Genomic DNA, 21,327 nt, shown 5'->3' on the forward strand with positions numbered 1-21,327 from the left:
GCGCCTCCCCATGCCACACCCTCACCCTTTCACCCCCCACCCCCTGCCCACACCCTCACCCCCACCCTCGCTCACACACCCTCACCCCCACCTCCGCCCACACACCCTCACCCCCACCCACACCTCCACCCACTCTCCACCAACAAAAGCTGCTGCTGGTAGCCGGAATAGCATCCAGGATTTCCGAGCAGGATGTGGAGTGTGGCAGGTCAACTACACCAGTGTTATTGTTACCAATATTTGATGTCACTCACAGGATACACGCCAACATGGAGACCACCTGCCAATGAATGTGTGTGCTTTCTATATATGACCATCGGGTGCTGCGCTGCGGTGTTTGGAGAGGAATATTAGAAGAAAGTTGTGGCAGTACTACCTAAATAGATAAATAGGTAAATAGACCTACTGGCCCATTTACATTTTGCTCCGAAAGCGAGCGAGCAGCCTCGTTCGTCTTGGGAGTGAACTAACCGTCATAGCAGCATAGTCAACACTCCTCGATAGTTGTAAACCCCGCTGGGATGTTCATCAAGTCACTTGTACCCAGTCGCAGCTCAATATTTCACACACTACAGGATTAACATGTCCCAAACCTCAAGCTGACGCCGGGAGTAATGTGTGTGTGTGACTCTCTACGGGTGTGTAGGCCTGCCAGCCGGTGCAAGCAACAGCCTGACGGAGCAAGCTATCACCAAGCAAAGGGCCAGGCTTGGAGAGTAGAAGAATTCTGGAACTTTCCGAAGATCAGTCGTCAGTCACGGCCTCTCTGCCCCCCCCCCTCCCTCCATCCTCCAGACCAGAGACCAAGAGGACCCGCGCTACTTGTGTCTTTAACTATGATACATTACCTCCAGAAGAACCGGAAATGTGCTGAATTGTTTGGTAGTTGGTCTTACCCTTGACCCGGTGACCCACTACGTGTTCACAGCTTATTGTAAACCTTGCCTCAACCAAATGTATGTATTTTACACACTCACTGCCACTCACACACTCACACACACACACACACACACACTCGCACTCACCTTGCCCGTTCATGACCCAATGAAACTCAGTGCATGACGTCACAAGTCATTATGACTTGTGACGTCAAGTGTTGACGTCACAAGTCACCTCTCATTTAATCTTATTTCATTTTATATTAAAACTTCATTTCGCCGTTTCTTTCTACTTGTCCGCTTTTATAGAATCATCCTCGGCGAGGCCATTCCTGGCGCTCACGAGGAAATGTAACAATTATTAAGAAAGTTGAGTAGCCGCAAGGCGAAGCCGTGTCCGCGGTCAAGGCTCGGGACGAGACTAAGGTGTTTACAAGCGGGAAATAGAGAATTGGAGACGGTCTTACCAGGCGTGGAGGTGTACACCTCACCTTTATTCTTGGTAACCAATTATCGCTGCCCGCCACACCTGCACACACCCGCCACACCTGCACACACCCGCAGCCTCTCCTTCTCCCGCGACGCTTTGGGTAGGTGGGGTGGCGAGAGGGTACGAAACGTTGGCGTTACTGGTACACATCTCAGTGCCAGGTGAGTACGACGGGCTCACCATAGCCTGTGCTGCTTGGAACATTTTTTACGTGTAACTGAATCTAAAACAACAACAACTGGTACACATTTGACTCTAATATACATATGGTGACTGCGGTACACAGTGGGCGGGTGACACAGTAGGCGGGAGGCACAGTGGGCGGGTGGCTCAGTGGGCAGGTGGCACAGTGGGCGGGTGGCACAGTGGGCGGGTGGCACAGTGTGACCAGTGCCAGACACCGCCCTAGTGCACTCACCGCCCACTTCCGGTGCCTGGCGTGGCCGCCCAGACATCGTGTACCGCAGGACACAATGGTTTTACAACCAGTGTAATATGTCGCCGAAGCCTGACACGCTCACAATATACACATTGTAACGAGGGCCGTGTGCACACTGCTCTTGCCGGCTCTGTGGTTGTAAAACCCGCCTGGATTCAGTACCACAAGTTCTCAGTGACATCCTCGCCTCGCCCTAAGTGACGTGGATATGCTAATGGAACTAAATCTCACAACCCTGGAGGATACAAGGAACAGAGGAAATATGATCACAACATAAAAGATACTGAGGGATATAGATATGGTGGACAAGGATAGTCTCTTAAGAGAGAATTAAACCAGAACAAGAGGACACAGGTGCAGACTGGAGACGCAAATGAGTAGAAGGAACATAAGGATTAGTATTCATTACTAATCCTTATGTTCCTTATAGAATGCTAATGCCCATTAGCATTCAAGTGAAATGCTACAAAAGAAGTTGTGGAAGCCACCTCCATCCACAACTTTAAGACACGATTCAACAAAGAATTTGAACGCCAGAATAATTAAATTGAAACTCAACCGGAACAAGGCCAGGCGGGGCATAAGAGCTAGATCCCACTCTTCCGTAGACACTAATAGGTAAGTACTTGTACTACTTCAACCAGTTCTCGTCTCCTGTCACTGATTGATTGATGCAGATTAAGCCACCCAAGAGGTGGCACGGGCATGAATAGCCCGGTATGGTCACCTACAGAGGGGGTCACACACATTCCCTAGAGAAAATTCATCAGTATTATTGATGAGCCAGGTAACAGAGGCATTCAGGGTGAAAGAAACTTTGCCCATTTGTTTCTGCCTGGTGCGAGAATCGAACCCGCGCTATAGAATTACGAGTGCTGCGTGCTATCCACCAGGCTACCAGGCCCCTGTACCCTGGGAGTGGTGTGTGTGTGTGTGCGCGCGTGCGCGCAATAATTATGGAATTATTACAATAATAATTACTGTATTCCCATTATTGCACAATAATGGGAATTATTATTATTAATTATACCTTGCGCTCAATTTTTCTGATTAGTGTTTGGGTCGGGTATAGTATAAAATGTTTTGTTGGTGTACAAGTTTATACCTTAAGCAGGGAGTAGTGTGGGCACCGGGGGGGGAGGGGGGAGTGGTGGGAGCTAGTGGAGGAGTGGGAGAACATGAGGAGGAGGAGGGAGGGGGGGGGCAGAGAAGAGGGGGGAGGGGGGGGGGGGGAACTAACAGAGCAGCCGTCAAATGCCATCACGTGTTGGGGTTAATGTAGCAAGCGTCACCCATGCGTATACCCGGCCACCGCCGCCATCACTCCCACCCCCTCTTCCCTATTGCCGCCACCAGTGCCTCCACCAGTGCCATCGCCAGTGCCGCCACCAGTGCCACCACCAGTGCCACCACCAGTGCCTCCACCAGTGCCACCACCAGTGCCACCACCAGTGCCGCCACCAGTGCCATCACCAGTGCCACCACCAGTGCCATCACCAGTGCCACCACCAGTGCCACCAGTGCCACCACCAGGGCCTCCACCAGTGCCACCACCAGTGCCACCACCAGTGCCATCACCAGTGCCGCCACCAGTGCCACCACCAGTGCCACCACCAGTGCCACCACCAGTGCCATCACCAGTGCCACCACCAGGGCCTCCACCAGTGCCACCACCAGGACCGCCACCAGTGCCTCCACCAGTGCCACCACCAGTGCCACCACCAGGGCCTCCACCAGTGCCACCACCAGTGCCATCACCAGTGCCACCACCAGTGCCATCACCAGTGCCACCACCAGTGCCATCACCAGTGCCACCACCAGTGCCACCACCAGTGCCACCACCAATGCCATCACCAGTGCCACCACCAGTGCCACCACCAGTGCCATCACCAGTGCCACCACCAGTGCCACCACCAGTGCCATCACCAGTGCCACCCAGTGCCACCACCAGTGCCACCACCAGTGCCATCACCAGTGCCACCACCAGGGCCGCCACCAGTTACTGCACCTCCGCCTTGTGGTCCACGCATCCAAGCCCAATAACCCACAAAATCCCAGCCCACCCATCGACTCAGAAGTATCCCAGCACTTCCACCCAGAATCCCAGTTCACCCATCTACCTAGAATAACCCAGAGTCCCAGAAGAATCCTAGCGCATCCATCCACCCGAATCCCAGCCTAGCCACCCACCCCTGGCCCCCATGGTCGCCAGCCATCACTATTGTTGTAGATTCAGCTACTCAGAACAAAAGGTTGCAAGTAGCACGGGCTATAGTGAGCCCGTAGTGGACTTACCTGGCACAGGAGCGGGGCTGTCTGGTGGCAGCCACCGCTAGCATGGGAGACGTGCTGTCATTATACTCTCAGACAGCCCGCGTTTTCTGGAAATTATTTTCACAGTAATTCTACGGTCGACCTCGACGTCCGTAAGTGTTCTGTTTTGGTTTGTTTATATTTTTGACGAACAAGACGGAGGTGAGTGTGTGAGGGGTAGCGTATGGTGGTGAGTTGACCAGACCACACACTAGAAGTTGAAGGGACGACGACGTTTCGGTCCGTCCTGGATCATTCTCAAGTTGAATCGACTTGAAAATGGTCCAGGACGGACCGAAACATCGTCGTCCTTTCAACTTCTAGTGTGTGGTCTGGTCAACATACTTCAGCCACGTTATTGTGACTCATCGCCTGCATATGGTGGTGAGTGCGTGAAGGGGGTGGGGGTGCAGGAGACACCCCCCCCCCACTAAGCCACCCACAAAATCTGTCGAGGACCAAATCCTTGAGAGCCAGAGTCCTCGGGGGGCCACCATGGCCACCAGGCAGACAAAACAGCGTGGAAGAAGGCTGCCAAATTGAGCAGAGTTTTTCTGTCTTGGAGCAGCTACCCGTAGAGCGTCGAGGACCAGACCCACTCTGGCGTGAGCACGTGTGGAGGAGCACTGTTCCACCCGAGGCTGACGTTAGTCGTGAGGGTGACCAGGAGGCGGTGGAGGGGGCAGCAGCACTGGTCTGGGGGAGTGTTTAGTGGAAATTGTGGCAGGCGTTTGTGGCGTATTATCTCCGCCTCTTTGCTGCAGTGTTTTGAGTCTTGTGGCACAGGGCCTCAGTCTTGTGGCACATCAGAGCCTCAGTCTTGTGGCACAGGGCCTCAGTCTTATGGCACAGGGCCTCAGTCTTGTGGCACGGGGCCCTCAGTCTTGTGGCACAGAGCCTCAGTCTTGTGGCACAGAGCCTCAGTCTTGTGGCACGGGGCCTCAGTCTTGTGGCACAGGGCCTCAGTCTTGTGGCACATCAGAGCCTCAGTCTTGTGGCACAGGGCCTCAGTCTTGTGGCACAGGGCCTCAGTCTTGTGGCACGGGGCCCTCAGTCTTGTGGCACAGAGCCTCAGTCTTGTGGCACGGGGCCTCAGTCTTGTGGCACAGGGCCTCAGTCTTGTGGCACAGGGCCTCAGTCTTGTGGCACAGGGCCTCAGTCTTGTGGCACGGGGCCCTCAGTCTTGTGGCACAGAGCCTCAGTCTTGTGGCACGGGGCCTCAGTCTTGTGGCACAGGGCCTCAGTCTTGTGGCACAGGGCCTCAGTCTTGTGGCACAGGGCCTCAGTCTTGTGGCACAGGGCCTCAGTCTTGTGGCACAAGGCCTCAGTCTTGTGGCACAGGGCCTCAGTCTTGTGGCACAGGGCCTCAGTCTTGTGGCACAAGGCCTCAGTCTTGTGGCACAGGGCCTCAGTCTTGTGGCACGAGGCCCTCAGTCTTGTGGCACAGAGCCTCAGTCTTGTGGCACAGGGCCTCAGTCTTGTGGCACAAGGCCTCAGTCTTGTGGCACAGGGCCTCAGTATTGTGGCACAGGGCCTCAGTCTTGTGGCACAGGGCCTCAGTCTTGTGGCACATGTCGGAAGAAAAGTGTATCCCTCTTAAAGGAAACTATATATTTCTCATATTTCTTACAACATATCGCTTAATGTCGGAAAATTGCAACCCATTATCGTTCACTTCAGTTCAACTTCTGACATTTTACCAGTATATATATCATCACTCGAATTGTGAGCTGTATATTTTATTCAATTTGTCTTAAGAATGTTACTTTGAGCGACACTGACGGACGCCTCTTTAGACCAGCCAGAAGTGTAACTCTCAGTGTTAGGCCGGTGTTGTTTATGTCTTCTTGTACAACTGAATAATGCACTTTGAGGTGTGTGTGTTTCACAGGGAACTGAGGCCCAGAGCCAAGGAGTCATCAGGCACTGAACTGTGCATTCCTGAGACCCGTATATACATCTCTCCTTCACCATGGCGGTTTAGTTTGTTTTTGCTAAACCATTTACAAACTCGGAAACTGTACGAGGCCGTTGTCGCCCCAAGGTTATTATTTCTTGTAGGCAACCTGGTAGCACTTACGAGCTCCTAAACTCTTTAATCAAACAAAACTACAGTGTAATCAGTGTTATGACAGTAGAGTACCTGACGATGACGAACAAGGACACCAATTACTGCAGCGACCATACGGGTCATAAATACTCATACTCCGCCCAAGTAAAACAGGAACAAGCAACACTTAGCACACAATAGTATCCCTGCAAAAAAAAGAAAATGGACGCCAAGTTATCCCGAATGTGGGACTGATTGCCAGAGATTCTATAGAGAAATATCACAATAATAGGAGACAATGGGAATACAAAAATAGACATACGATCAGTTCTATAATACTGACCTATATGCAAGACCTGTGTTTGTATATTGCCTTGTATGTATGACGTCACATGATATAGGGGTGTATATGTAGGGTGTCACACAAGATATAATGGGGGTGTAGGGTGTCACACAAGATATAATGGGGGGTGTAGGGGTGTCACACAAGATATAATGGGGGTGTAGGGTGTCACACAAGATATAATGGGGGGTGTAGGGGTGTCACACAAGATATAATGGGGGTGTAGGGTGTCACACAAGATATAATGGGGGTGTAGGGTGTCACACAAGATATAATGGGGGGTGTAGGGGTGTCACACAAGATATAATGGGGGGTGTAGGGGTGTCAGGATATAATGGAGGTGTAGGGTTGTCACACAAGATATAATGGGGGGTGTAGGGGTGTCAGGATATAATGGAGGTGTAGGGTTGTCACACAAGATATAATAGGGGAGTTGTGTAGCGTAGTTGGCTCCGAGTGTCACAATTTTTGACCAGACTTCACATTCTCGGGACATTATATACGTCTCAGATTATGCAATTATTATTATTATTATTATTATTATTATTATGTCCTTCAGTATAACAAAAACCCAGACATTCCGACAGTTGGTGTTCTAAGGTTGGTAGCGGTGTGAGGTGTGACGAGCCAGACGCTCTCACCAGGACTAAAGCGTTGACGCTCTTCAAATTGCTCGCCTCCTCCCCCCTAACACCTCCCGTTAGACCCCCCTCCACCACTCCACCCTCCCCGCACCCATCCCTAGTGGCCGTGTAGCACCTGTAGAAAGTAGTTTTTGCAGTCTAAGTGTCGGCAGTTGGAGAGGTAAACTGTGATGAATGTACGTGTTGCGTGGTGTGGAGAAGGAGGAGGTGGGTGTTGCTGATGTTTACCTCAGAGTCCTCGTCAGGCTCATTCATTAGCAGCGGTCGGTGAAGGACAGGAGGCGCCGCTACCCGCCCACACACCGCCCACACACCGCCCACTCCAACCACACAAACTAACACCAAACGATCTCATTATCACGTGGGAACAGCGACTTAGCGACCCCCGCCTAGGGTTCTTGGCGACCGCGGGCCACAAGTACCAGCCATAACCACACAACCACCCCTGCCCAGCAGGTCGTTTGTCATCCGCTCCCTAGGAAGGTTATTTTCACGCTCTGTGGCGATGGATTGCAATTTTTGTTGATAGTTTTTTCGTTGTTCTGATTTGAGTTGTTGCAAAATCTTGTGTTGTGGTGGTGGTGGTAGAGGTGCGGTTATTACAAGCCTGCGTGATACTGCAATATCTATCTATCTATCTATCTATATCTATCTATATCTATCTATATCTATCTATATCTATCTATATCTATCTATATCTATCTATATCTATCTATATCTATCTATATCTATCTATATCTATCTATATCTATCTATATCTATCTATATCTATCTATATCTATCTATATCTATCTATATCTATCTATATCTATCTATATCTATCTATATCTATCTCTATCTATCTCTATCTATCTCTATCTATATCTATCTATATCTATCTATATCTATCTATATCTATCTATATCTATCTATCTCTCTATCTCTCTATCTCTCTATCTCTCTCTCTCTCTCTCTCTCTCTCTCTCTCTCTCTCTCTCTCTCTCTCTCTCTCTCTCTCTCTCTCTCTGACCCACATGAGCCACAGAGACGTTAGAAAGAATTTTTTCAGTGTCAGGGTAGTTAACAAATGGAATGCATTAGGCAGTGATGTGGTGGAGGCTGACTCCATACATAGTTTCAAATGTAGATATGACAGAGCCCAGTAGGCTCAGGAACCTGTACACCAGTTGCTTGACAGTTGAGAGGCGGGACCAAAGAGCCAGAGCTCAACCCCCGCAAACACAACTAGGTGAGTACAACTAGGTAAGTACACACACATACACACACACACATACACAGTGGTACAGGGGTCTCGCGGTTGAGTGGACAGCGCTCTGGAATCTTAGTCCTCAGGGTAAGGGTTCGATCCCCGGCAGAGGCAGAAACAAATGAGCAGAGTTTCTTCCACGCTGATGCCCCTGTTCACCTAGCAGTATATAGGTACCTGGGAGTAAGACAGCTGCTACGGGCTGCTTCCTGGGGATGTGTGTGTGTAAGATAAATATATGTAATAGAGGAAAAATAAATTAGTTAGAAAGGGGGGGGGGTCAAAGAGCTAATGACTTGATTTTGCAGATAAAAATAGTAAATACACACACACAGTCACTGTAAGCTGCCAATACATAAGAACATAAGGAGAACATATGAACAAGGGTAACTGCAGAAGGCCTATTGGCCCATACGAGGCAGCTCCTATCTATAACCACCCAATCCCACTCATATACATGTCCAACCCGCGCTTGAAACAATCGAGGGACCCCACCTCCACCACGTTACGTGGTAATTGGTTCCACAAATCAATAAATCAACTTAACTGTTAGTGTAATATACCCTAAGTGTATTGCTATTTTGAGGCCCTTCTCTTTCCCTGATCATTTTACCAATTTGTTTCCCCCCACAAACACGTACTTTTATAACCTCATTTCTCCATATCAATTCCTATACCACTATCTGCTAACAGTTTAAACCCAAACAAACGCTCCAATCACTGGTTCCAACGAGTTCGCAAAAACAGCAACAACCTCAGCCCTCGATAGATGCACCCCATCACGAGCATACATTTCATCTCTTCCATAGAAGTGTTCCCAGCTATCTATGAACGATATTGCATTTGATTTGCAATATTTTTCCAGCCGGCAATTGACACCAAGTGCCCTCGACAACCATTCATTTCCAACTCCCTTTCATGGAAGAATGCCACATATGATCGGGATTCCTCCCTTGCTCCTAACTAATTCTATGGCTGTTTTAAACCTCTGTATCAGTGCCTCACTCCTAACTCGTCCAACATCATTTCCACCTGCACTAATACAAATAATGGGTTTGTTCCCATTTCCAGCCATAAGATACCTGCATGTCTTACTGAGTAATCTCATGCCGTGTGCTGTACCAGCTACATACAGTACTGTACTTAGATCACTCTCCTCGTAACTATCACTAATTTGGGGCAATAAAACTTGTAATTAGTACTGATATAGATTGCCTAAGCTCATAGAGAAGGGGGCGGTGGTGGAGTGTGTTGTAATTTATGTGATAATTAATCACAGAAGTGCATGATGAATGAATTGAACTAAACAGAAAGGTCACCTTGTGTTATCGGCGACGAGTTATCCACAGAAAACGAAATGAAAATATGGTTTTATGTTGTTGGGGAAACTTAAGTAACTTGAGCGTGTACCGGGCTAAGCTGTACTCGCCTAGTTGTGCTTGCGGGAGGGTTGAGTTTCGGCTCTTTGGTAAGCTGTGTGTCTGTTTTAATCGGCTAATCAAGTGTGGATGAATATTTGTCATTCATTTAACAACTTCTTCTGCTCTGTTGAATCTAAGTTGAAATCTTAATGGGTTTGTAACTGTGCACTGTGTTAGATAATGTTCCAGTGGTCTATCGGACATTTCCCCACAGTGCTGACATTTCCTCTCATTTTCCGGAACCTGTAAGCCATGCACATGGGTATCCAAGCCTGATGCGATGTAAGTGTACTTAAAAGTGAAATTGACACCAGTAATTCCATCTATCATCATACTGGCATGCAAGAGGAGCCACACATCTATGGTTCATCCAATAAAGTCAGCAGACTTCTAGATGTTTCTACTGCTCGGCTTAGACTCGATTACAAGTATCTCTGGGAATTTTCATTATCTGCCGATGTAAACCTGACCAAATGTAAACTGTGTCAACAAAATTATTCGCACACCCTCCGTCACTATGTGATGGAGTGCGAAAAGATACATGAATTCAGAGACGATTCTATAACAAATGTTCTAAAGATGTGTAAATATTTCATTCAAAATGATCTGCCACCAGAAATCGTAGTCAAATATCCCCAGTTTGCTAACTGTAGGTAGTAACTAAGTGATTGTAACCTATCCACCACTGCCCACTGGATGGGGGACGGTGTGCAGGACAAACATATCAATTGTGACACTAGCTCTCCACATATGTCAGTTGCTTAATTTAGAAACTGTACTTGAGGTCGATCTCGAACCCATTGTTGATGTGATGACTTATACTGAATTTTGTAACTAGCTCATCAAGATTGTAACTTGCTTAGCTAAATGAATTGTGGGGTTCAGTCCCTGAGCCCATTATGTGCCTCTGTAACCCTTTCCACTACCGCCCACAAGATGGGTATGGGGTGCATAATAAATGAACTAAACTAAAACTACATAGCGAGAATAACAAGGTGGGGTCTAAGGTGAGAAAATTAGGTAGTTTAGTTATTTGCTTTACCGTTGAATAAAGTACATGTTTATATGCTTCATTAAAGGGAGGTCCATATTTAAGGTCAATTTATTTGCATGACGTGTTTGATATATATAGACGGACTTTGGGAATGACTGATTGATTCTTTGGTAATGTTCTTAGGTTCACCAAATTGTTACTTACTTGGCTAAATGAACTTTGGGGCTCAGTTCTTGAACCGATTGTGTGCCTCTGAAGTCTTAGTCGTTACCGCCCACGGGATGGGTATGAGGTGCATAATAAATGAGCAAACAATCTTTTACGTCCATCGGGGAAGAATTTCATTGTTAGTATTGAAATGTATTGTCTTCAGGGATTTAATTGGAGAGGCTGTTGTTGTCTGAAGACAGAATTTGTTACAGTTCTTGATTGATAGCTGACTATTGCTAAGAGCGAGGGGTGGGGGTGGTGGGGGGGGGGATTGTGGGTTTAAGATAGTTTGCGGTGTTAAGCGCCATTCACAGATACCGTGTCATGTTTTGCATGGGAATGTTCAAGTTGAGCCTCTTCTCAACGCATAGGCCTTAACAATTTCCCAAATTTTTACTCTCAGCCTTTATATCGTTTATTTGAAAGCATATTTAGTTAGCCGACCAGTTTGTAAATAGAGAGTAGAAGGTGTGAGGTCACGACACCTCAGTGTTGAGAGCGTCACCCAGGAGGGCGGGTGGGGGCACCTTAGTCATGGCGGCGTCATTACTGGGAGCCAGCCGACGCAATCCTGATAACACCACACCCACTGCCAGCCTTCTACAATCACACTTGATGGTGCAATATACATTATTTAAAAAAATATAAAGTGTAGATGAAGCAAGCGCTTATGAACCGGCGGGAAAAAATACAAAATAATTGTTTTTGCTTGATACGTAGAAAATAGAATAAATACTTTCTTAGGCAGGTTGCACTGATTTTTTAAATGAAAATCCAAATCCAAAATGTTATATTGGCCAAAATCTTATTAACCAAAAATCCAAAGTTTACCTTCCTCACGTTGTTCATGTTCTTCCTGAACTCATAAAGTGAAAGTGACCTCTTCCTTTGAATCTCGGTCATATTTAGCACTTTAAAAGCACTACCTTCTGCACTTTAAAGCACATCACCTTCTGTGGCTGTTCTCTAAATCACTGAACTATATGTATAACAGATTTCTAACGCTGTCCATGGAAGACGAAAGAAAATGTATATATGCTGGTTAGCATTGTAAATGTGTGGCCACGTCTGTGGTAGAAAATAATAATAATACAAAAATTCAGTGACTTACGTCTCCTGTGGTGGCGGCCATCATTATAAACTATCTAAACTGACCTCGACAAGTAGATCTGTCTTCTGTTGTCACTCCTGCCCTTCCCTCCGGATTCTCAGTCCTGAGGTTCCGGGTTCGATCCCCGGTGGAGGCGGAAACAAATGGGCGGAGTTTCTTTCACCCTGAGGCCCCTGTTCACCGAGCAGTAAATAGGTACCTGGGAGTTAGACAGTTGCTACGGGCTGCTTCCTGGGGTGTGTAACAAAAAGGAGGCCTGGTCGAGGACCGGGCCGTGGGGATGCTAAGCCTCGAAATCAGTCTCCGTGGTGTAGTGGTAAGACACTCGCCTGGCGTTCCGCGAGCGCTATGTCATGGGTTCGTATCCTGGCCGGGGAGGATTTACTGGGCGCAATTCCTTAACTGTAGCCTCTGTTTAACGCAACAGTAAAATGTGTACTTGGATGAAAAAACGATTCTTCGCGGCAGGGGATCGTATTCCAGGGACCTGCCCGAAACGCTACGCGTACTAGTGGCTGTACAAGAATGTAACAACTCTTGTATATATCTCAAAAAAAAAAAAAAAATCATCTCAAGATAACCTCAAGATAACCCTGCTCTCCTTCCCCCTCTCAACCTATAAGTCGCTTCTTATAAGAGGTTTAAGTCTTTGGCAACCCTGAAGTATATTCAACAATGTTTTATATAACGCAAATTTAACCAAAGTTTATTCCATTGTAAATAATGCTTATATATTATGGTAGGATCATGGCTACTTACAGTGAGTCAGTGAGTGAATGAGTCGCATAGAGTTAGTTTAGTTTGTTTATTATGCACCCCATACCCATCTTGTGGGCGGTAGTGGAAAGGGTTACAGAGGCACATAATGGGCTCAGGGGCTGAACCCCACAATTCATTTAGCTAAGCAAGTTACAATCTTGATGAGTTGATGGTTGAGTGTATGAGTGTGGGCGGGTGGAGGGACCCCGAGACCCACACCCCCCTTTTTTTTATTAATACATGAGGTACATCTGCATTAGTGCAGCTACCCTAGACTATATGAAGTGGAGTACAGTGTGTCAAAAACGCCAACTACGTGATGCTATAAAATCCCCATCACACAGTATGGTTAGTCATACAGCCTAGCTGTGTGATGGGGATTTTATAGCATCACGTAGTTCCCTACCACCACTATTACAAGTAAAGACTGAATTATAGTAGTGTACCAGATTATTATTACGTATCCCTGGTTAAACTTTTTGTTTTTGTTTAAATTGTATCTATCGGCCCGCAATCTAGGGTCCCGGGTTCAACCCCAGACACCACAGAGACGGTTGGGTACGTTTCCTTTCATCTGATGCCGCTATTCACCCCTCAGTAAATAGGTACCTGGGCAGCCCGTCCTCTCGAACATTCACAACGTCATTAAACTGATGTACTAAATTGTTGAGCGAGCCTAACATAACCGAGCACCCATGAATAGACAACTGGACGGTCAATTTTCACGAGCTGCTATGATTTTTAGTACTGCAGTTATTGGTCATCTTAAAGCTTCTACTGAAGCCATTCCAAGTTTTACACATAACGCGGCTGGGACTACCCAGATGCTGGTTCGAGTCACCTTGTTGCTGCAGTAAGTCTGGTTGTCAACACTTCAGGTGCCATATCTTGAAAGATAGTAGTGAACACAAATGCAAGTACGTGATTTCGAGACTAATATCTCATTATATAAGCTGATTATGACTATACAGTTAACAGTTGTGTATGGATACATTATAAGATATGTTTACCATTGATGGGCTATAAATAGGGGTCACTCATTATTCGTCCAGTCTCTCATAATTATATGCACGTGTTCTCACATTGGCTCAGACTTAAGAGATGTGGGAGAAGGCTGGACAAGGTCACCGTCATTACACGTAGTGTCACCGTCATGTATTACTTATTATTACTGTATAGTGGTGTGAGGATCTCTTGCTGTAGGATTCCGTTAAACGAGGAACATACCTAACATGGCCATGTATCCTTCACCAACATTTGCTGTGCCGTCATCATTAATTACCGTATGTTTAGTATGACCATGGCCTTGACCTCCAATTCCACGTATTATGTTCCAGGCTGGTGACCAGGTGCTGAAGGTCAACAACCTGTGCGTTGAGCAGGCGGTCCACAGGGAGGTCACTGCCATGGTTCAGAGCAAGGCCTCCGTCTTGCTCAAGGTCAAGAGTGCCGGCATCATCCCCCTCAAAGAGTGAGTTCCTGGTACACTTTTACCAGCTGGTGTGTTTCAGGCCCGGTGTAATCCCAGTAAGCAGTAGAGGCGGCCGCCTAACTGTACTTACCTAGCAGTAACTACAGGAAATGATCATACTGTATATGATAGCATGAGTAGAGGGTGGAGGGCACATTCTCGGGGATATTCCACCTCCCTTATCTTGCTAGTATGACAGTTATTATAACATGACGATCACAGTACTTGTGATTCCTTTAAAATTATATGAATAATGTAGAATTATTACAGACATTATGCTCAGTGTTATGCAACAAAGTAATATTCGTAATTATAAATATTTAATATTTCAAAATACAATACCTAAAATTTTAACCAAAATTTCCAAAATAATTGGCACATGGTAAAAATAATGAAATACAATATACAGTAATATTATAAATTAAGTATTACTGTAGTTAGTTTTATTCCTGTACTTAGAATACCACTAAAAATCTAAGTCACTCTAAATCTAAAAATCAGATATTATGTTCCAAACTCTGACTCCTCTCACTATACTCTGTGCTAATCTTACTATCTCACATATGGTATCTGTGTATGGGGTTCAACCATTGCAAACTACCTACTGCCCATCATCACCTAACAAAAATCTGCTATCGGAACAATAACAAACTCTGCTTTCAGACAACACTCAGCCCCCCCCCCCCCCTCCTGTTTAAATCCCTAAAACATGCTAAACATAAACTCACTCCACACATTCTCTTGTGCCATTTACATTAATCTGTTCTTAAATGCAATCCTTGATCTAAAACTCTTCCTGGATAGATGTAATAGAACCCATAATTACCACACCAGAAATAAATATCTCTTTGATATCCCCAAAGTCAAACTTAATCTGTGTAAAAACACTATGCAAATAAAGGAACCTAGTCTATGGAACTCGCTCCCTAACGAATTGAAAAGCTATCCAACTTTTGCCTTATTCAAAAATGAAACCAAAAAGTACCTAATTTCATCTACATACTTTCCTACTTAGTGCTTTAAACTCGCACTGTATCTAGTGCTACCCAGTCCCCCAATATATGTACCTAAGCTAAACAACTTCACCATTGTAATCATTGCTATCATCTTATATCATGGGTTGTTATATTGAATGCATATTTGACTGCATTATACCTTGAAATAATCTTCAAATTATGCTACAATGTACCTGTTGATAACCGTCAAATTTTACTTTAATGTACATACTAATATTTGTCAAATATTCTTACAATGTACCTGTTAACATTTTCTTAAATTTTGCTAGAAATTACCTACTTAAAATTATCTGTTAGATTAAGGACCTGCCCAAAATGCTATGCGTGTTAGTGACTTTACAAGAATGTAAAAACATCAATGCTATGTTCCCTCATAAACCCAATATACCCTCTTGTATATATATATATATAAATAAATAATTAAAGTGGTGGTATTCTGACTCCCCACCCACTTACCCTCCTCTCTCCCGACTCCCCACCCCACTTACCTTCCTCTCTCCCGACTCCCCACCCCACCTACCTTCCTCTCTCCTGACTCCCCACCCACCTACCTTCCTCTCTCCCGACTCCCCACCCACCTACCTTCCTCTCTCCCGACTCCCCACCCACCTACCCTCCTCTCTCCCGACTCCCCACCCACCTACCTTCCTCTCTCCCGGCTCCCCACCCACCTACCTTCCTCTCTCCCGACTCCCCACCCACTTACCCTCCTCTCTCCCGACTCCCCACCCACTTACCTTCCTCTCTCCCGACTCCCCACCCACTTACCTTCCTCTCTCCCGACTCCTCACCCACCTACCCGGACCTCCCTTCGGTCTCCTGGCTACCCATGCCCCATTCTAAAGAAACCGACCCCCATCCTGCTTGATATGAACACCTGACCGCGACTGCCTTCATTATTAGAGGTTTTTATTCTTGTCATGACTTGCAGTATTGTAGTTTTCATGCTAATAAACTTAGGTGATCAATTTAACTGCAAAATATAATACCAATAAAGTGATGCCATTGAGCTAGAATGTTAATGCATCACTTGTTTAAGTAATCCCGAGATTCCTGTCTTTGAAGTACTGTACCAATATTAAGTGCCTCTCTCTCGCTCTCCCTGACTAAAGACACCGTGGAGACCCTCTTACATGGCTGGTGGTGGACGATGACGAGGACCTATCAGATCATGGAACAGATACTTACAGCCAGTCGCTTCCCTCCTCTGCAGCGCATGAGAGCGATTTGGAGTCTTTCCACCATATAAACCCCAGCACATCACATCCAGTGGCCGCCAACGACGGCTATGCTAGGGTCTACCTCTCTTGTACTGCCAAAGTCGGCCTTGGCTGCAGGTGAGCAAAATTGAAATACCTATTTGTCCTCCAGCATAGTAGTTTTACGACTGTCTGCTACACCTAAAGAACCAATCTATGTTCAGGTAGATTCGGGTAAACTTGGGTAAACTTTGTTATTGTGCACCAATAAGTAGGTTATAATGGGCATAGCATATTCCTAACTCTTATATAATGGTGTCAGGATCTCTTCCTATAGAGTACCCATGAGCAGGAAACACCTAACTTGACCCTATATTCCTCAGCATCTGCAAGGGCCCAGCAGAGAAACCTGGAATCTTCGTGCAGAGTGTGAGGGTGGGTGGAGTTGCCAAAAATGCAGGACTTCGGCCAGGCGACCAGATCATCGCCTGTAATGACATAAGCTTCACCCACCTTGAGTTTGCCGAGGTATATTCTCTATTCGTCAGGTATACAGGGTTTTCCCACTCTTGCTACACAAGAGGATTTTAATTAATTAACCAATATCACACCAATATTTTATTTTACTCTTAGGTTCTTCCCATACACAGTACTGTACTGTGATTAATTTCTGATTAATTTTTGGATGTATAGATTTGTAGATTCTCTTGGTCAGGTCTACACAGTGAGTTGTTTCCTGTGATATTCTCATGACTTTTTCTAGCAATGATTAAGTCATAACCTGAAGATTATTTTATTGACAATTATAACCAGTTACTTTACCAGCAGTCACAATTCCATGGCTGCTGTCCAGCCAGTGACAGATCTGGGTCTCTTCCAGTTTATTACTACCCATCAATTGCTGTCAAGGAAGGACATATATAAGAAATCAAAGTTGCTCTTACAGTGTTCACAGCCTTACAAATGTTGAGCTACAACCCCTTCATTATAATTATCAAGCTTTAGTCATAAGTTTAACATTTCTTATGGATTGGTTTTCTAATTCAGAAATATAAATATTGCCTGTTTATCTTGTTACTAATAGTATGAACACTGATCCCAGGAACCACTTCAAGGTAGGTATGTAATTCTGTAGTAAAACTATTTTCACGTAATATAAATATAATTTACTCTACAATCCTAATTTAATTGACTAGAAGTTTGTTAGGGAAAATTTTAAAGGAAATTTGATAGTTTCTTAAAAGAGTACAGTTGTAAATAAGTAAGAAACCGATTTTACCCTGATCATTGTCACGCCACAGGCGGTGTACGTGCTCAAGTCTTCACCTCGCCTGGCCCTTGATGTGCTGCGAGGTGCTGGCCTTGACCTAGTGGCTGGTGAATCCTCTGGTTACAATTCTTCAGCGTCGTCTGTGGCGGGGGACCAGACGCCTCCCTCTTCCTCCTCTGACCCAAGAGACAGTGACCACAGCATTACTACCAGGTAGGGTTGTACATGCACTCTGAGATGTACTTCAGCTACAGTATAACAGTACTCAGCAATATTGGGAAGGGTAGTGATTTAGGTAGTTCTAATAGCTAATGAGTTTGAAGAAGTTGACAGTGGTTTGAGTCCCATGCATAAATGCTGTAAGTTAGATAGAGATAAATTAGTGGACAATATTTTTTTTTTTTTTTTAGATATATACAAGAGTTGTTACATTCTTGTACAGCCACTAGTACGCGTAGCGTTTCGGTCAGGTCCCTGGAATACGATCCCCACCGCGAAGAATCGTTTTTACAACCAAGTACACATTTTACTGTCTAGTTAAACAGAGGCTACAGTTAAGGATTTGCGCTCAGTAAATCCTTCCCGGCCAGGATACAAACCTATGACAAAGCGCTCGCAGAATGCCAGGCGAGTGTCTTACCACTACACCACAGAGACTGTGAAATATAAAGTGAGAAAAACAGAGTACGGTACAGTATTGAATTTTGTAAAGTATGCAAACTGTACAGTTGACCAGTTTGCTTCATTCCCGACTCACAATCTGGGGATCCTGGATTAGATTCCTGGGCAGAACATAAATAGTTGGGCAACTGTTGTGAGGTTGCATCGTGAGGAGGGTCTGCTGTATATCCTCGAGGGAGTGGGAAAATATCAATATAAAACCAATTACTATTATTATTATTATTATTATTATTATTATTATTATTATTATTATTATTGATTTTCTAATTTTATCCTGATTTCGAAGATCTTTTCTTGAACTTCAGGTCTTCAGATTTTGTCATTTTTTTTATTATAATGTATATAATTGAAGTATTGGCAAAGGTGTGTATCAAGAAAGTTGCCCAGTTAACTTGAGTAACTCCCCCAGATTGAGTGCTGTGAGTCGCCACCTGAACCTGGACCGGACACGGGGCTGGAGGGAGATAGAGTCCGAGTGGGCAGAGGCTGAGGCCGAGGAGAAGAGGAGACAACTACAGTCCTCTCAAAAGACACTCAAGACCCGGGCTCAGGTAGTTGACCCTTTAAGTTCATATAACCTTTATTACAGTAATATGTTATAATCTTGTGCATTTCACTTCAATAATTTGAAACTGTCAATCTGACTTGAGTACATAGGCCTACCTCTGCCTATGTACTACCCCTTCTAATTATTTTAGTTCTTGTTAACATTATTAAGATGGATTTAACAATTATACAAAATAATTGTTATTTTTTTACATATTTGCAGTATTTAACATTTACTGTATAATATTGTATGTACAGCACAATGGGTTTCTAACAATCTTGATTGTAAATAAATTGCATTCATATAATTATAGTGGATAGCTACAAATTATGAATACTGTACTGTAAAGCGATGGGATAGATAAAAGTACCTTTTTAGTACATATCTTTTCATGTACCTTTTTAGTACAGACTTTTAACTCTTTGTTAGCAAGCTTAAATTAAGCTTTCCCTTCCCACACTTCATCTTAATTTAAGCCATGCACATGTATCACTAGTTTTCCCTGGAACACGATCAACCAAACAGGTTACAAACAGCTCTTCAATTGCAATATTAATAATAATAATAATAAAAATATAATTAATAATAATAAAAATATAATTAATAATAATAATAATAATATCAGTAATGGTAATGTCTTCTCACAGACATAATAACAGGATAAAACCCCACACTTGTGTGTGTGCAAAATTTTTGTAAGGAATTTATACCAAGTCTTTTGCACTCTCCTGAGTGCTTTATCAAATTGCATTTTCAAATTAGATGCAGAGATGTAAGTCTCGTCTTAATCACACACTCAGACCTTGATAAAGCACTCAGGAGAGAGCGAAAGACTTGGCATAAATTCCTTACATAAATTTCACAAGTACAAAAGTGTGGGTTTTTATCCTAAATAATAATACTGTATCATTATTGCACAAAGAAATCGTATTAATGTGAGGTATCAATGAGAAAATTAGTAGGAGCCATAAGGAAGATTCGAACCTGCATCAGGCGTGTGCTTGGGAGTACATAGAGTGCAGGTTTGAATCCTGTTCATGGCTCCTACTGATTTTTTCATCATTATTATTTCTTCCTATCAGCGAGATGCAAGCCACAGACTGAGCTCTGTTGGCACTCGGTCCCTCAGTAACCTGAGTGCCGCGCTTAGAGAAGAAGAAGACGAACAACGTACAGTATTCCGGGATGGTTCCCCTCCTTACACACGCAGTGTGTCTTCCACACGTGCCCTCTTAATGCCCACCCATGCTCATTATAAGTCCACACTGAGAAGCACAAGGTCTAGTAATGATGTTACTGAGGACACAAATCATAAAATAGCACTGGTGACTTCAGCGGATCCCCACGTTAACAACATTGTGGTGACAGGTGGTCCCAAAGATGAAAGGGATGCAGTGTTTCGTCTGGATCAACTCTCCAGTCCCTCTGCTAGCAGGGTAGGTGCAACAGTCAATGTACTTTTCCATGCATAAAGTAAAGTATTAATTGTGTGAATGTTGTATATTAAGTTAAAAACTAATGATCATCTAATCAAATTGGCCTATAGTATATGAGTGAGGCATTATGAAAAGATATTGGAAAAGATGTTGAATTTCCAGAAAATTTGTTTAGAAGAACATAAACTACAAGAGTAGAAACGGTAACAAAAGCTGAAACAAATGTTTATTATTGAACATGTTAAGCGTGTTGAATAGCAGACCCCACTTGAATGCTTTGTGTACCTCATGGCTGCTTTCTCTCTCTAGCTCTATATAACAAATTCAGAAATCTTGCAGCAGAATATACATTTACCTGTGGGCCACTAACATAATAGTGGCTTCAACAAAGATGGGAAGCCAGTGACTTGTCATAGGTCCCCCATTTGTTTCGGTGATTTATTTTCTAGCTAGATTTTAAAATTCTATAGCATTTTTGGCATTTATAGCTTTTGGGAGTAGGCAGTTGCATGGTTTTGTGTGAAAAAACGTTTGTTTTCAGTCCTACATGGTGGCTTGTTGAGCTCGACACCATTGTTCCTTGTTAATGCTACATCTGACCTTTTGAAGTTGTCGTCTGGCTCAACATCTCCAAACTGTTTAGTATTTTAAAAGTTTCGATGAAATCAGCCCTGTCATGCCTGGTTTATTGTGTTGTAAGCCATGTGGCCCCCTCAACCGTTCCTGGTATGAGAGTTAATTTAGTTCTGGAATAATTTTTATTGCCTGGTGTTGAACTTTTTCTAATGCAGTTATGTCTTTCTGAAGAG

At 44.6% G+C, this 21,327-nt stretch overlaps 1 protein-coding gene across 11 annotated transcripts in view; it reads left to right on the forward strand.

Annotated features, from left to right (window-relative positions):
* Nucleotides 1-21,327, forward strand: part of LOC123762560 (whirlin) — a 261,198-nt gene that overhangs the window by 219,280 nt on the left and 20,591 nt on the right. For 9 of the 11 annotated variants that reach the window (XM_069332492.1, XM_045749087.2, XM_045749086.2 and 6 more), the window contains 6 exons: nucleotides 14,236-14,369; nucleotides 16,498-16,722; nucleotides 16,968-17,112; nucleotides 17,886-18,067; nucleotides 18,945-19,086; nucleotides 20,165-20,518. In XM_069332492.1, coding sequence (XP_069188593.1) covers nucleotides 14,236-14,369; nucleotides 16,498-16,722; nucleotides 16,968-17,112; nucleotides 17,886-18,067; nucleotides 18,945-19,086; nucleotides 20,165-20,518 — 1,182 coding nt within the window. Of the gene's footprint in view, nucleotides 1-7,529; nucleotides 7,641-13,794; nucleotides 13,816-14,235; nucleotides 14,370-16,497; nucleotides 16,723-16,967; nucleotides 17,113-17,885; nucleotides 18,068-18,944; nucleotides 19,087-20,164; nucleotides 20,519-21,327 lie in introns of those variants that run through there. The other 2 variants (XM_069332494.1, XM_069332493.1) reach the window with 2 other exon arrangements.

The sequence above is a fragment of the Procambarus clarkii genome, chromosome 27, assembly GCF_040958095.1.
Source record: "Procambarus clarkii isolate CNS0578487 chromosome 27, FALCON_Pclarkii_2.0, whole genome shotgun sequence".
Lineage (NCBI taxonomy): Eukaryota > Metazoa > Arthropoda > Malacostraca > Decapoda > Cambaridae > Procambarus > Procambarus clarkii.